The sequence below is a fragment of the Tetrao urogallus genome (genome assembly GCF_951394365.1).
Source record: "Tetrao urogallus genome assembly, chromosome: 1".
Classification (NCBI taxonomy): domain Eukaryota; kingdom Metazoa; phylum Chordata; class Aves; order Galliformes; family Phasianidae; genus Tetrao; species Tetrao urogallus.
In genome coordinates, this window is record NC_136813.1 from 135,324,171 (window position 1) to 135,341,945 (window position 17,775).

The 17,775-nt window shown below is 40.7% G+C and overlaps 1 protein-coding gene across 9 annotated transcripts in view; it reads left to right on the forward strand.

Annotated features, from left to right (window-relative positions):
* BICD1 (BICD cargo adaptor 1) overlaps positions 1 to 17,775 on the forward strand; it is a gene marked incomplete at both ends in the record, with an annotated part of 165,319 nt that overhangs the window by 111,420 nt on the left and 36,124 nt on the right. For 6 of the 9 annotated variants that reach the window (XM_079539612.1, XM_079539613.1, XM_079539615.1 and 3 more), the window contains 3 exons: positions 6,296 to 6,448; positions 9,927 to 10,364; positions 15,714 to 16,808. In XM_079539612.1, coding sequence (XP_079395738.1) covers positions 6,296 to 6,448; positions 9,927 to 10,364; positions 15,714 to 16,808 — 1,686 coding nt within the window. Of the gene's footprint in view, positions 1 to 6,295; positions 6,449 to 9,893; positions 10,365 to 15,713; positions 16,809 to 17,775 lie in introns of all 9 variants that reach the window. The other 3 variants (XM_079539617.1, XM_079539620.1, XM_079539619.1) reach the window with 3 other exon arrangements.

Below are 17,775 nucleotides of genomic sequence, written 5' to 3' on the forward strand. Positions count from 1 at the left end.
AATGGGCCATTTAACTGCTTTTGATAGAAATTCACCTTTACTTCTTTAGATTTAGCTCTCCAATTAAATGTGTTGAGAATTTAAGATGAAATTATTAGGTGAATTGTAAAATACTTTATTAAAAAGCTGTTGCTGGTGAAGCAACTTGAAACCTACATTATCTTATCTGGTTTCTATTCAATATACTATAGGTAATATGTGGCTTTTTTCATCCTTGTTTCTGATACTGCTGTCATTGTACATAAGTAAATCCATAGAAGGGGAAGATGATAGGTATTTGTTATTCTATTTTCCTTTTTTTTTTTTAGACAGTGAACTGTGTATCAAAAGCTAAGGAGAATGTTTTAATGTTAATCAAACATTAAAATCGGATGTGATACTCAAATAATGTCACCTGGATGAAACAGTTTGAAGCATAAAATCAGACAAATTCAGATTGAAAATGAATCTGTGAAGTAGTTTATTTTGGGGTATAGAGTTATCCATATATTGAAAGGGAAAAAAAAAGGTTCTGAACGAGATGCTCTGTCCCTGTTGTGCTAGGTTGTCTGCATCCATGAATCATTTGCATCAGGGCTGCAAAGTCTACAAAATGATCAGGCTAGAACAGACAAGATCATCCACAAAATCCTGTAATGATTTTTAATATACATGGAAACACAGAAAATGTCACCACTTCAGTTCAAAGTGAGCATTCCCGCTTACAAACTAGGGAAGCTTTAAGGCAAGTATAGAGGACCTTGTTTGGGGACTGAAAGCAATTGATGGTAAATAGATGGTAAATAGAAAAAAATGGTCACTGATCTTTTGTTCCCCTTTCTGTCCTCTCTTCTCTTGACTTCCCTTATCCCTTCTGAATGAAAAATCAGGTCATGCCAGGGGCAAGCTGGGTATCTCTGCAGACCAAGGCTGGCTTTCCAGCACTTTCAGATGCTTCGTAACCCTGCTGGCTCAGCCCACAAAGATAACAAGATTAACCCTGAGCCCTCCCCTCTCCTCACTGCACAGCACCACTTCAGTGTCCCACCTGAGGCAGCATTTTTTCTTATGCCGTTTTCTCACTTGCTCTCTGTGCCACTTGAACCTTTCTGCTTTGCCTATATCCAGGATTTTCCAAGGTTACCTTTAGCCTCTATCACACTCAGGTAATGGACAGTAGAGTACTTACTCTTACTTTATTGGGAACCATTTTGAGGATGTGGAGATCTGCAGAGCTGTGCATCCCTGACATGGTAGATCTCTTTCTGGGTCTTTGCACTGTAATGTCTTCCTCTCTGGATCTGTCAGTCTGGAGGAAGGAGAAGGGTTGGCTTTACAGTGGTCTCTCTGTTTCTGCTACACTGTGCTGGGTAGCAAGCTTCTCTGTCTGATGCAGAAATAGACTTTCTTACAGAAGACAAAGAAAAGAAAGTACCCATAATTCATGTTTGAGGCTTCTAAATAAGACAGATAATTGAGCAGTAAGTTTCTAAGTGCATATCCATATAAGCTAAAGGCAGCAAATTAAAGATTGAAACTTAGAGTATGGCTATCTTTTCCTCATTAATTTATTATTAATTTATGGTTTGATGTTGCCAAATAAATGCAAACAGTATACATAACAAGAAGCCAAAACCATAAAGGGCTTGAAGAATATGCCCTACAAGGAGCAACTGAAGGAACTGGTGCTGTTTAGTGTGGGGAGGAGGAGGCTGAGGGGAGACCTTATTGCTCTCTTCCAATATCTGAAAGGTGATTGCAGCGAGAGCGGGGTTGGTCTCTTCTCACTGGTGACAGGTGACAGGACGAGGGGAAATGGCTTCAAGTTGTGTCAAGGGAGGTTTAGGTTGGATATCAGGGAAAACTTCTTTACTGAAAAGGTTGTTAAGCCCTGGGATAGGCTCCCCATGGAGGTGGTTGAGTTTTTAAACACATCCCTGGATGTGTTTAAAAACCATTTGGATGTGGTGCTCAGGGACGTGATTTAGCAGAGGGCTGTTAGTTAGGGTAGTACGGTTAGGTTGTGGTTGGACTTAATGATCTTTTCCAACTTGAACAATTCTATCTTTCTATGATTCTATGATGAATACTATTAATTTTTGATGGAATGATCCTGAAGGAAGTCCCAAGCAAAATTTTGGCTGAAGTTATGCTGGTAGCACTCTAGGACCTTCCCCATGTGTCATTAACTTGTTCATAATTACATTTGAACCTCTGTTAAACCATATTTTCTATGATTTAACTATCATTGTTCTCCCTACAAAACACACCTTTTGTTTTCCTCTGCCAAGTAAAGTAAATAGGATGTGCAAATCTACAGTGAGATGTGTCAGATCACAGATACTAGTCTAAGCATAAATTTTCTATTAGATTCAATTTACTGCTAGTGCAATAAAACTGTCATCAGATCAAATTATATTTTATATGCATCATCCATAACACAATGCCATTAAACTGGAAGTATATAATTTTTCCTTTGTTCTTGTACTCATGAGTTATGCAAACTATCAAGTAATGCACATCATCATGCTTCTGCTTGCATTTTTTTCAGTGGATAAATAATGATTTAGTCAGGGTACTTGGGGGCATCTAATTAGTTTCTGATTAGGAGGCTGTTCTGTAGAATGAAAAATAGTACACTTTACTGCAGTAAGGATCTGAAATCTTGTTGTGAAAATCTGCACAAAGAAATGTTGGGGAAAAGCCAAAAATCTAACTCTCCAAAGAGACAAAAAAACACCCCCAAAGAACAAATCAACAACAAAAAAAAACCACCATCAGGAATAAAAAATGTACAGCAGGTCTGAAAAGATATCTAAGCTTTTGTGGATAGGTGAGCTACATAGAATTTATCTCTGCTGGAGCCCTCTGTTCTTCATTTCTCATTATCGGTTGTGTTACATTAGACATGCATTGAGTGATGTGACTGACATCCTCCACAATTAGCTCTCACATATAATTAGATGCAATGCTGACAATGGCTCTGTGGCTTGCTATGATTTCACAAAAGGTCTTTCTGGTTTTTGCTTTGTTTTGTTTTGTTTTGTTTTTTGACACATTAAATCCATTGCATCTTGTTCTGGGGTCAAAATAACTTTCAGCCACTAAAATATTAGTTGTGTATCATCAGCTTCACCTCTTGGGTTAAATTGTTTTTTATGCATCCAGGATCTCAGAGAGAATACTCTCTGGAAGTATAAAAAATACTGAGGATGTGCCCTTGCAAAGGTGCCTGGATCAATTGCCCTGTCCTGAAAGCTTAATGTTCAATGCTTACTACCAGTTAAATTTAATGATGACTTATTTTCCTGACGGAAGAATAATTTGAGTCATATTGTCCTCTAGTGGCTCATACAGATAACTGCCCTGCTGACAGAATCCTTTGCCTCGTGTTTTTGCATCCTCTGACTATGTCTTCATAGAAGTTCTTTCAGAAGAGGACTGGCACAGTGGTTAAATTGGCACCTTAATGACATTGTCCATAACTGTGAGTTGTCTGTTTGAGAAACATATATTTAAGATGATTCAAAATTACAGAGGACACTCGTGACAAGACGGTATACTGAACCAGAGCATTTGCTGGAAATAAATAGATGCTACTTACTGGCAGTAACAAAGTATTGCCTCAGCATGAAATTTGGTGTACAGATGGAAGAAGTGCTCACTTCCACAAAACGTGCACAGATTTCCTATGGATAAAGCAGAGCAGCACTCCTGCATTTCCTGGACTGCACACTTGTAAATCGTGACAACGGCTTTTGCACTGCAATGCCAAAGCATCACCTTTCTTACGAAGTGGTGAAAGAGTCATAGAATCACTGAAGTTGGAGAAGACCACTAAGATCACCTAGTCCGACCATCAGCCTATCCCCACCATGCCCACTGACTGTGTCCCCTAATTAAACCTTGTCCCTCAAAGCATCTGAGCACTTCATAGTTGGGCATCTGCTGGTGCGATGCAGGCATTTGCAAACAGGAAAAGGGATCCTGTGACAGGGAGAATAATGCTATGGTGTTTTCCATGACAAAATGCACACCTTCCATTAGAGAATCTGTCCTGGTTCTTGTTTGACCGAATACTGAGAGTAACAAGAAACGGAGGAGGCTCTGTAGAGATAGCTTCCATGTATATAAAAGGAGCAGAAGTGCTGTAAGAATTTCGTATTTCCTACTTCAGAGATGAAGTAGGAGAGGAAACTTAAAATGACGAAGAAATATGGTTTTGGTTGCTGTTTGCAATAAAGGAAAGACAAAATGAGTAACTGGATTTTAGAGTTACCTTCAGAGGCGTTTTGAAAATGATGTGCCATGTAATATGTACCCAAAGTAATATCAAGATTCAGTAAAGTCTTCAGTTTGTGTCCTCCAACTCTGACTGCCTTTTCTCTTCCCCCCTGTTGAAGAATCCATTCCTTTTGACCTCCAACATTGATGGCAGACACTGGGTGAGCTGCAGAGTAGCTTAATTCTGTTTGGAACAGAGCAGAGCTATGCAGTCAGTGGTGCCCACCAGTTTAGTGTTCAGTGCCCACCTCTGACTTGCTCATATCCTCACACCTAACAAGCACAGATAAATGCTGTCACTGAAGATGTGCCAGCAGAAACAGCATGTATGACAGCAGCTCTGTGGTGTAAAATGCCTTCATCTTGTGAAATCATCTGTGGTGCCATTTTTAGAGTTCACTCACAGGTTTGCTAAGTAGTGATTGGATGCAAGAATATTTGCAGAGAGTTACTTTTATCTGATGCTCTGTGACTTCTCTGCTACTGGAGAGCCTGTAAACCAAAAGCACGCTTCCAGTCAAGATTTCACAGTGCATATTTGTTCTGAATCTATGGAACAGGAGTGATTCTTTATTTTTTCTTTAACAAAAAAGTTTAATTTTAAGCAGTTTTTGTTTGTTACCTTCTCAACTCTTGCATCAACTTTTTTTCTTCATGCATGGTGGTGTTATTTTCCAGTGCTTAATTACTGTTTATTTACTGGTGTTTATCCCCAGTTCAGACTTTGTGGGTTTATCTTTACACACTTGAGGGAGAGCTGTATGGCTGAATCTACTTACAGCTCATCGACTATGACTCCTGCTGTAATGACTTCTTAAATGTTCTGCATTTTCAGGTAGACAGAAGTCCAGATGTGTTGCCCTTCCTACACACAGACACCTTCCAGAGAAACCTGTTATGCTTCCCACGTGCAAGTTTTCTGGCACCTTGGCAGAGAGAAGGGTCTGCCCCATCATTAAGGTACCAGCAGTGCTTCCCTCCAGCAATGCTGTGTTGCTGCTGGAGGGAAGACAAAGCTGGGACCATTTACTCCTGTTCCTATTATTCAGAAGCAACCAGCTTCCCTGCACAGCAGAGGGCCAGACTGTTTCTGTGGCTGTGTTAACTCCACTATCCCATAGTGCATGTTCATCAGAGTAATATCAACAGAGTCAGAGGCTTTCCAGAATAGCCACCTGACCTTTGATGTAAAAGACCTGGAATCTGTTGGAAGTGATTTTTTGTGCAACCAATCCTTTGTGCCCAGAGAAGCTGTGGGTGCCCCATCCCTGGAGATGCTCAAGGCCAGGTTGGATGGGGTCCTGAGCAGCCTGAGCTGCCTGAGCTGCTGGGTGACAGCCCTGCCCATAACAGGGTTTTGGACTTGGATGATAGTTAAGATCCCTTCCAACCCAAGCCATTCTGTGATTCTGTCGTTCTTTGATTCTCTCTCTGTCCAGGAATTGCATTTGCTAATAGGAAAATCAAAATGGTGACACTGTATGTTCCAGACACCTTGCAATCCTGCCCCATGCAGCAAGACTTGGGTTGTTTTTGGGGCAGTGCTCTGCAGCCAGCTGCATGCCAGGTCCCCCCTGTGCTTCTGACTAGTGCCTACAGATACAAGTGTGCACATGGGTCTTGCTCAGTAGCAGCTGTCTTTGCAGAATAGATGCCGTTATTTACTGCTTTGCTGTATGAATATAGAGAGTTTCTTTTGGTGGAAATCGGATGGTAATTTTATTTAGATTCAACAGAGTCTCTGAGCAATGAAACTAATGAGATGATAAAGCCTTGCCAGGCTTACCATTTCAATAAACATCTAATCTGGAAAATGTTTTAATCAAGCTTCCTTATCAGATGTTCTCATTACTGTGCTGCCAGTGCTCGCCTGAAAGTTTGGTTTTACCCCAGATCAATTACAGATTTGATTTGCACATTGAAATCCTTTCTATTTGAGGTTTACTTTCTTGTTTGACTTTTTCTGAAGGCAGCTTCAGTCATTAAAAGGGCTGTGCACCAATGGTAATGCTCTTGCATTTTCTCTTGCCAGAATAATGAAATGGTGGAACTGCAGAGGATACGAATGAAGGATGAAATTCGAGAGTACAAGTTTCGAGAGGCAAGGCTCCTGCAGGACTACACTGAACTGGAAGAAGAAAATATCACTCTGCAGAAGCTGGTATCCACACTGAAACAGAACCAAGTAAGCATTGGGAGATACTAGGTGCTGTGCTGGAAAAGAGACCATTTTCTCAGGTTTCCATAATGTGATCCAGCAAAGCATTTTGATAGAAGTTTCTTTGTGTGGCGGTTTGTTGTTATTCTTTGGTTAGATTTTTGCTTGACACTTATTCATTCTGCAGCAGTGCTACCGGCCATTTTTGACATATGGGGAGGCCCTTTCCTCATTTTTAGGAAAACTCTGAGGGACTATCTCTGTGCAGAACTTTGTAACAGGGGGATCATTGTTACCGCAGCCAAGGCTGCATCTCTTCCCTTCCTGTGTTTCCTGCCATCTCTCTCTGCACACTGACCTCTATGCCCAGCAGAAGAGATAGGTCAGCCCTCCATTTCCTCTCACTTTGTTTCCCTTGCTCTGCTTCCTCTTCTGAAGTGGAGAAAGGAGGACATCGTCTACTACATTTTTTTCAATTTTTTTTCCTGGGTTTTCCATTACCACTGTTCCTCTCTGCTCAGCAATGCTAACCAACAAGTTTGACAAGCTCCAAAAATAGGCAAAGGGATGTCAGGTACTCCTAGTTTGTCTTTCATGTTTTCCCTGTGGCAGTGAGGTGCAGCTGACAGCAAAGCAGTGTGCTGTGTTACTCGCTGCAGTGCAGAGCGTGCCCCCAGGAACCACCATAAATCACAGCCCCATTAAGTCAAGATGCAAAAAGCAGCTGGATCTGCCCTCTCTCCCTTACAAAGCATGGCTTCCTTTGCTGCTGGGTATAAACACGGCGGAGGAAGTCATCACAAACACAGTTGTCTTTTAAATTGAACAGAAGAAATTTGTTCTCATGTCAGAAAACCGAGCTTGCCATGATAAATAAGTAAGTTGGGGGATGAAAGTTTCTTTTAGACACTTCCGAGACCAACATAACATCACATGCAGGAAGAGAATTTCCCCAACTTCCACCAAATTGCAGTAGCACTGCTCTGCAGCCCTGTGTTACATCGCAGCCTAGCAAACAGTTCCATTAGGGCTTTTAACAAATAGCCAAGGCTGCCAGTTTCTTACTGCTTGTTAGCTTACTTATTCCTGCAGGAATATGCAGGAATATGCAGCACTATTTCATCTATCTTTGCTATTCTACCCTGCTAGCACAAATGCAATTGAAACGTTTAGAACAATGGAGCAGAGCCGCAGGGAATGCACAGGTAATGCAAGTGAGTATGGTGTTCCCTTATTTATGACCCAGGCTTTCATGCTCCTAGCACTGAATTTCTATCAGCTCATCTTTGTGTCAGTTGTTTACCAAGCCAGCAAATTCCCTCATGGAGGCATCTATTTTTTCCTTACCAAGCTCATAGGAGGCATTTTTGCAGGAAAAAAAAATAAAAACCACTTTATAGGCCATGCTAGTTTCTGCCAGAATAAAGTCTGTTTGCCAGTGTTTGTATTTGTCATAATACTTCATTCTTAATGGAGTCAAATGCCGGAATATGGGGGAGAAAAAAAAGCACTTTTGCATTGAGAACGACTTAAAAAATCAGTCATTTTGTATCACAAACCCATGCACTTGTGATACCAGAACCAATTCTGACCTACAGGGTAAAATATCAAGAGCAATTCTGTACTATACTACTGCTGTTTACAAAACGATATGTTCCAAGTCATGTTGAGAAACTGTCATAATCTCCTTGTTGGTTTGTTTTCTGGGAGGGGTTGTTTGTTTATTTTTTTGTTTGGTAGCTTTTGTAGGAAAGCATCCATGAATTGGTTACTGTATAGACCTCCAGTTTTTCATGCCCTTAAATTATAAACATATCTATTTGATTGAATGTCACAATTTTTTAGATGGCCCTTTCCCTCCACTCGAATACACCAGGAAATGCAAATTTCAAAATACCCAGATTTCCCTTTTCTACTTAGCATCTCCCAACATAATTTATGAACTCCATTTGTCGTCTGAATCTTTTTCATTCTCTTTGTTTGAAGATTGGTGCTTTGTGTTTTAAGCTTTCCTTCCCAAAGGCTTCTAGCTGTAAAACTTTTGACAGGTTGGTAAACGTTCCACTCCAAAAGAAATGGTTGATGTTTCTGTTTTCACAAGAACCTTAATATAGTTTGAAAATAAAAATATAAATGAGAAGCATTCTAGACAATGCCTTAAAATTGCACATAGTAATACATGTTAATGCATTATATTAGAAATGTGTCAACTGAAAAAAGATTTATTTTTTTTTTTAATAGAAGCTTCATAGAAGTTCAATATTTCTTCTTTCATCAAGCCATTACATTATTTCACCCAATAGGGGGAATTTTTGGCATTTAGAAATTAAAAAGTGGATCTTAGAGTTTAAAGGGATTGTATGAATAGTTTGCTGTTTAATTCTTAAAACAAAATACCTCTTGAATAAAGGATAATCTCATTTAACACAAAGAGCTGAGAATATCCTGCAGTTTCTGTCCCTTCCTTCAATATTTTTGAACACTAGTAAGACACCCAGACACTTTAGAATATCCATGCCTGAGTGACTTTACATCTGGTAAATATTTAGATACGAAGTATTCTGCAGAACACTTGCCATTAATAAATCAGATTACATTAACCTGAGATCTATACATACCATGATATACCAATGTTGCTTTTGGTAATTCGTAATAAAAACACATCTGCATGAAGTATGAGGGCTGCTCTGAAGGTAATGCCACATATTTTATTATGTTGGCCCATGATCTCAGGTGGTTGTTGTTGGTATAGCAGTAGAGATTGAACCTTACCAACAATATTCCATTACATTTTGTTGCTGTGTGACAGATGGCAGGAGAGGGGCAGTCTGGCAGAATGGCATCTGACATGGAAGTACATATAAAGCAAAAGTGTGCCACTGTATTCCTCCATGAGGAAGAAATGGCACTCACTGATATTCATCAATGCTTGCTGAATGTTTATGAACACCAAACAAGAGATGTGAGCACAGTGAAGGGATAGGTGGTGAGTTTCAGCAGTGGTGACAACAAAGTGAAAGACAGGCTGTGTTCTGGGTGGCTGTGCAGATATTTATGAGCTCAGTACGCAGACTCTTGTTCATTTCTGGCAGAAAAATGCACAGCTAACGGTGATGTCTGTGATGAAGGATAGTGTTTTGGAGCTGAGAATGTACTCTATCAAATAGTGTTACTGTGCTCTTTGTATCCATTTTACTTTCCATGGAAATAAATAGGAGGCAGTACTTTTGGACCTACTTAAGTACATTGTTCATAGTCATAAGTTACTTGGAAAAAAGTACAATGTTCCTTGATTCTCCCCATGTTGAAAAAATGGGTGGTGGAATCTTCGACAGTGAGAGCTCCACATACATTTTGTATGGAGACAATTCTTTGCAGCTGCAGGCAATATGTGGTATTTCATGTTGCATTTCCTGTAGCACTTATTTCAATAGGGCTGATAAATGGCAGGTTTTCATGACTCAAGTTTTAGTATTATGAATGTTCTTTGTCTTGTCTAATTCAGGTTGAATACGAAGGCTTAAAGCATGAGATTAAACGATTTGAGGAGGAGACAGTATTACTTAATAGTCAGCTAGAAGATGCCATCCGGCTGAAGGAGATTGCTGAGCATCAGCTGGAGGAAGCTCTGGAAACTTTAAAAAATGAAAGGGAGCAAAAGAACAATCTGAGAAAGGAACTCTCCCAGTACATCAACCTCAATGATAGTATGTATAATAATCATATTAATATATCAGTAGATGGATTAAAGTTTGCAGAAGATACAAGTGAGCCCAACAATGATGACAAAATGAATGGACATATCCATGGGTCTCTTGTGAAACTTAACGGTGACTACCGAACTCCCACGAGTAGGAAGGGAGAATCTCTGCACCCCGTCTCTGATCTCTTCAGTGAGCTCAACATATCAGAAATACAGAAACTGAAGCAGCAACTCATGCAGGTAAGAGTTTCATTTAATGTCTTAAAGCTTTTGGACACACATCATATGGACCCTGGTGCCAGCTTTTGCAATGACCTCAACTTCTCTCAGTGATGTTCTGGACTATGTCACATCTCAGACTTTTTGTTCCACATTCAGGTTTTGCTAAAGATAACCCAAAAAGACATTCCTGTCTGCACAGAGTTGGTATAAGCTGAGCTGATGTTTAAGAGGAAGAGGAGGAAGTAATTTAGTTATTGTGTAGTTGCAGATAGTTGGATTCTCTTCTGTTTAATAAGCGGAGATGTCTCTGAGGTTGCAAGTGGAATTAAGTACTCTTCAGAATGACAAAGCTTTCTAGGAAAAGAAATAACACTGAAATACAGACAGACTTGCCAATAAATGCAGTTTGAGCAAGATTTGACCATCAAGAGAGAACAAAAGGAGAGGAGCATTTCTTTTAATACCTAGCATTAGAATAATAGAATATCCCAATTTGGAAGGGACCCACAAGGATCATCAAACTCAGCTCCTGGACCCACATGGCACCACCAAAGCATCTGCACAGCATCCAAACCCTATGTTTGACAATACTGTCCAAACACTCCTTGAACTCTGGCACTCGGGGCCATGCCCACTGCCCTGGGCAGCCCGTTCCATGCCCACCGCCCTCTGGTGCAGACCCTGTCCCTAACCCCCAGCTGCCAATCCCCTGGGCCCTGTTGCTGTCACACAGAGCAGAGCTCAGCGCTGCCCCTCCGCTCCCTCTGAGGAGCTGCAGCCACCATCCCCTCAACTCTGCTCTGTGCTGAACAAACCAGGGCCCTCAGCTGCTCCTCACACACTCTGTCTTGCAGATGCTTCACCACCTAGGCAGCCCTCCTTTGGGCACTCTCTCAGAGTTTTATGTCCTTTTTTTACTGTGTCACCCAAACCTGCACCCAGTGCTCAAGGTGAAGCTGCACAGTGCAGAGGACAGCAGGACAACCCCTTCCCTCGCCCGGTGTCAGTGCTGTTCCTGAGACACCCTAGGGCATAGTTTGGCCCTTTGGGCTGCCAGGGCACACTGCTGACACAGATGCAACTTGCCATCAGTCATAACCCCCAAAACCCCTTTCCACAGGGCTACTATCCAGCCTCTCATCCCCAAGTCGGTACATAGATCCCGGATTGCCCCTTCCCAGATGCAGAATCCTACACTTGCTCTTGCTAAATTTGTTGTGCTCTCCAGTTCAGCCCAGACATATCCAGAACAGGAGTTTGTGGAGTGAGCCAGATAAAAACTCAAGTTGACATCCCAGTGCTGACTTCATCTTAGACGGGATACAGTGCAATGCAGTGAGGGGGTCCCACTGCCCAAGCTGTTAAATATCAGTTCTGCCAGTAGAGCTTTGAAAGGGTTTGGCACCTTCAGGGAAACATCCAGCGCTTTCTAGCTGGGGACTGTCAAAAGTACCCCTTCTAGAGTGATGCCTACTTAAAATACAAGAGACTATTTGGAGGTAAAGGTGAAGAAGCCCAATTTGCAGCTCTTGCTGAAGAACAATAAATCCCTACACAGGCTGCCCTATATTTGCTGAAGCATTAATTGTTTTATTTACTTCATTGCCAAACACAGCATGGGAAGTTTTGATCTGAGCTTTGACGTGGGAAATGTTGATGATATCTATTGCTTTGTGCAGATAGCTTTGATGCAGAAAGTTCATAATTGAACTAGAAAAGCTTGAAATTAGGAACTTCACTCCTGTGAAAAATTCTGGGGAGAACTATTCCAGTATTACAATGGAATTTGTATGTTTATTTTGGTTATATATTCATTTGAATGAAGATTCATGTGTATGTATACATGTATGCATATATTTTACGCACATGTTACAGGCATCTTTTGATTTCATTCAGAAATACAGTGCTAGGAAATACACAACTTCAGAAAAAAATCTTCGAAATATTCACATTTTAATATGTATCTCAATTATTTTCAAGCATAATTTACAATTAAGTAAATGCAAAATAAATACGTAACAAAAGATGTTTGAAAATGGAAAAAACATGACTTTTTGGCTGTATTTTGTCTTGATTTATTGAATATTGAGCATGATGAATCAGCAAACTTCTACTTGAAAGTTACTGCAAATGTTTTTGTCACTTCTGATTTTAACATTGCTTATTTTTTGTACGCTTCTTAAACAGTCAGCTTTCTGATGCTCCCCAGCCAGAAACTGTCCTAGGACCCTAGAAGGAGCCTAGAAAATAAACATAACCATTTTTTGGTGTCAGTGGCTTTCTTGAGCCTGAGCAAACTTACGTAAGTTGCCTTCAACATCATTCAGCATTGTAGGGATGTTAAAAGGATTGAAAACGAGAGACAGGCCTAGCAGGACACTTCTATTTAGATACTGGGACAGCTTGCTGCAAGCTGCTGACGTTTTCTCTTTTTAAAGCAATCATCTTCTCTGTTAGGTTGTCTCAACTCACTTTGAGTCACATAAATTAACTGTGTAAAATTCCTCCAAAATTTTTCTCCACAGTAAATGGGAGATTTAATTGGGTTCAAGCTGACAAAAGGTAATTCTTTGACAAAATTGTTTGTTTTTTTTTCCTCCTTAGCAATGTCTTTGCCATGTGGCATTCAGACAGTTATATCTCAACATTTGGCATATGCTCCTCTCATTTACTCAAAGAAGATGTATTATGATAGAGCTGCTGAACATGATCCTCTCTTGGGAAGTATGCTTACGTGATTAGGACAGTGGGCTTCTTTTCTGAGAGAATCAAACTTCAGATTTCCCTTTTGTTACCTGTGTGTGGCAAGTTTTTCACTCTGCAATCTCAAAAAGAAACATGTACCAGAAGATCTAGCATGATAGGCAAAGTTCCTTTTGCAACTTTGGGATGCTAGCACTATGTTTTGTGTTGGTTCCTAGAAAAGGTGAAAGATAAATAACAATGATAAAATTGGCTTTCATAACTGCAAACTATCAAACAGATTGCAAGGAAGTCTCATCCAGCTGAGATCTTTGAAAGGAAGAGTGCATTTCAAAATAGGTGCAACTGCTTTTGAATTGCTTTTATTTCCATTTTAAGATGATGGTATGGATAATTTCTGCAGCTACTAATTTTGTCAAAAACAAATGAACAGACTGAAACATGGGAGTCTATTCCCAAAAATTTGCTCTGTGTGGAAATAAAAATACGTTGCAAACAAGAAACACAATTTCTGTCCCTGGGAACAGCAGAGGTCTTGCTATTCAGAAGGAGTACTCTAAGTGCAGTTGGAGCTTTGTTCTTTTCTCCTTGGAAGTAGGAGCACGTATTTTTCGTCAAACAGAAGTGGATTAGCTTCATCCGTAATTACTGGACTAGGATGAATAAAATTCAGTAGGTCTGTGTATTTCATTTTACCTACTGTCCAAGCTGGCAGGTGGGTTTTAAATTTGTGTGTTTTCTCTGGAAACAATCCTTTCTATTTGAAAGACGTATTTGTTCCCAGAAGCCATTTATGTTCAGCAGAAGAATGACCATAAAAATATCTACTATCTCAGATACAGTTTTTCTTCATGATGGCTGAGATCAATGATCCATCAGTATCGGTTCTGTCTGATGAAATTAGGCAGACACTCAACAGAGTGCCTCTTTAACACCATGTTGCTTAATGGAAGGCCTGCTCTTTGGTAATGCATGTTAAAGACAGATGGGGGCAGCAAGCTGTATTGATGATGTACTCACTGCCCTCAGCTGTCCTCCTCTGGGCTACAGCACAGACTATGCAGTGCCTATGTAGAGCTCCCTTTATCTAAAGAGACTGATATTTTTTTGATCATAAAATAATGATGAGCTTTCACCCTGTTTTTTTTCCTTCTTGAGTCATCAGTCACCTGTGCATAAAAAAATGAGGCCAACTTTGAGATGTTTTCAACATGGCTTCTATTTTTGTCCTTACAATTTTTACCTGCAATCCATTGCAGGTAGTAGTTGAAACCATGTTTTGAAAGTCTGTCTGTAAAACCAAGGGATCATCATAAGTCTTAGTGCTTTGGTATTTTTGAGTAGCAGCCACTGTTTGAAAGCCTTGTTATAATAGGAGTCTGAACCACTGCTTGGAACATTTTGTGAGATGGCATTAATATCTTTAGAGTCTCTAAAAAGCTTTTCTTTTCCATCACTGAGTTTCACAGTGGCTCTTTTGACTCTTCCAAATGCTGCCTGGAGGGATGCTGATAGAGAAGGCAGTGGCTTTTGAAGGACCCTTCAGAAGGGACAGTCTTGGGTTCTCTGAATTAGTAATTCAGCCACTCACAATGTGGCTGAAGTGTGGAACACAACATTTTGTCTGCACAAAATGTAAACACTGGGCTGAAATACCACAGCAGTGAGAGAAAAGAGCAGTCAGCCTAATAGGCTCTGGATCCTGCTGCAAAAGCCATGAGAGCAAGAAGCATTCTATATTATCTGCTTCCCAATTCACAGCTCAGAAAAGGACAAAGGCTGATTAAAAAAAAAAGAAGTTGGAGTACTACACTAAAATTTAAAAATGAGATTCATTCACAGGTATCATCATAATAGTGAATATCTGAGCAGATAAAAACATCAAGTTTTTCTTGTTTACTTGTTTTAAGATGCTGTGTATTAAAACTTCAAAAGAGTCCTCCAGGACCTCTTCTTCTTTTCAACTCCATATTTCTCTGTCAATATTCAGAAAGGAACTTACTAGGTCAGAATCAGTGGATTGTTAGTTATATTGTAAATCCCATTTTCTTCTGCACTGTCTTTAAAAGAGTGGATTTTGTTTGCAGGGGGCTGGGAATGGGGATTCCTGGAAGATGCATGTGCTCAGGTTCCTGGTCTGTGTTACACTTGCACATGGTGCAAGTTATTTAATCCAATTGTGCAAATGTACACAGCTATTTGTTTACTGTATTTGCATTCAGAAATCATGCCCTCCTTCATGAAATTTTCAAAGATATAAATAAAAATCATGAAGGATAGTAAAGCTGTTCATGGAAAATATAAACGTGTCAGTAAAATGTATCAGTGTAACATGTTATAAGTGGCAACGATGCAATTATGCCTATTAAATTTCACAGAACGTGTGTTGATCACTCCAGTATCATTATTCTAGCTGACTACCCTTAGTGCTTAGGCACTAATTCTTCAGTGAGCAACGTGTAAAATTGTGACCTAGCAAAGCTGCAAATGGTAGCACACTTAATTTTATGGTTTAGGAGCATACACTTAATTTTATGGTTTCTGGAACCCCTCAAGATGTACATGTAGAATGTGGGAGTGGAAGTGGTGAATGGCTGTTTGGTCTTGAGCAGAGAAGCACGGGTAGGACGAGATGCCGGGTGTTTTACTTTGACTCTGTTGCAGGTGGAAAGAGAAAAGGCCATTCTCCTGGCCAACCTGCAGGAATCTCAGACACAATTGGAGCACACCAAAGGAGCCCTGACCGAGCAACATGAGCGAGTCCACAGGCTCACGGAGCACGTCAACGCCATGAGGGGCCTGCAGAGCAACAAGGAGCTGAAAGCAGAGCATGACTGTGAGAAGGGGCGAGACCCCAGCGAGGAAGCACACGACTATGAAGTGGACATCAATGGTTTGGAGATCCTAGAATGTAAATATAAAGTAGCTGTTACGGAAGTGATAGACCTTAAAGCAGAAATCAAAGCCTTAAAGGAGAAATATAATAATTATGTGGAAAACTACACTGAAGAAAAGGCCAAGTATGAGAGCAGAATCCAGACTTACGATGAACAGGTGACAAGCCTAGAGAAATCAACCAAGGAAAGCCAGGAAAAGATGGTCCATATGGAAAAGGAGTTGCAAAGGATGACAAGCATAGCGAATGAAAACCACAATACCCTCAACACCGCCCAGGACGAGCTGGTGACGTTTAGCGAGGAGCTGGCTCAGCTCTACCATCACGTCTGCCTGTGCAACAACGAGACACCTAACAGGGTCATGTTGGACTATTACAGGCAGAGCAGAGTTACCCGCAGTGGCAGCCTGAAAGGCCCAGATGACCCACGGGGTCTCCTTTCCCCTCGGCTTGCCAGAAGGGGAATGGCATCGCCTGTAGAAGCCAGGACTCCGACCGAGCAGGTGACAAAAGAGGCCCCAGAGCCTGGCAAGGAGCAGAGCCCAACAAAAACACCTACAATTTCCCCTGTCATCACTGCCCCTCCTTCCTCCCCAGTCTCCGACAGCAGTGACATTCGCAAAGAGCCAATGAACATCTACAACCTCAACGCCATAATAAGGGACCAAATCAAGCATTTGCAGAAAGCTGTAGATCGGTCACTGCAGCTGTCGCGCCAACGTGCTGCAGCCCGGGAGCTGGCGCCCATGATTGATAAAGACAAGGAGGCCTTAATGGAAGAGATTCTGAAACTGAAATCCCTCCTGAGTACAAAGCGGGAGCAGATAGCAACCCTGAGAGCAGTGCTGAAAGCCAACAAGCAGGTAAGGTGCCAATAAAGCAGGAGGTCGGGAGTGTCTGTTGTTTATACAGGTCGCTTGGCAAGCCTTCCCAAGAGGATTTTTAGTGGAGAGGTTTCACTCACAGGTTACTGAGCCTTTCACTCCATCACAGTGAGGGAAGGCCTTTCTGCCTTCCCACCCCTAAGCTTTTCAGCTCTGTGTTTTCTAGCACCCATTCTTGTTCTCTGTAGCACTCCACTAGCCACAAATCTTGAATACCCACTATCGAATTTAAGCATTTAAAATAAATGTTGCAAAGCTAAAGCACTCCTCAGGAGGAAAATGGCAGTTGTAAGAGTGCAAGCGGTCACTTTGGACTGTACAGGAGCTGGGCATTTCTGTGATAAAACACAGGGTGAAATGCAGAGTAATTTTCTTTACAGGTCATTGCAATTTTTAGAATGATTTTTGTTTTATTCTTATAACTTCTTCCATTGTTGTGTTTTTAATCCCTTGGGAAATTGAACTATTTTCTGTTTTGTTTTTAAGGAAAGGGGTATCTCTGCATGAGAAAGCTGCCTGAAACAGTAACTGCCATTTTTTTTTAAAAGAAGGACTCATGATGGAGTTATATTTTCTAAGAACAAGAAAACCTCAGTATTTTGAAATTTTTGGTAGTTTAAATAATCAACAACCCACTTTATTATTGCTGTTACACCAATGTAATTAAGTTGAGAATTGGAACATTCTATATAAAATGCAAAAAGAACACCTCACAATGGTGTACTTTTCAAGAGTACTCACAATTTTTTTTGCTTGCTATATCCTTGCAAACACTGTGTATCTAATAGATTCCGGGTCTGCAAGCAATTTAAAAGTTAAATATAAGCATGAAATTGTATTTACTACAGTTAGTCTCCTTATGCTCCAAATTAAGTCTGAATATAAGAGGCTGAAAGGACAATCGCTGTTCCAGATTGCCCAGGACTTTTTCCATCTTCAGTAATGC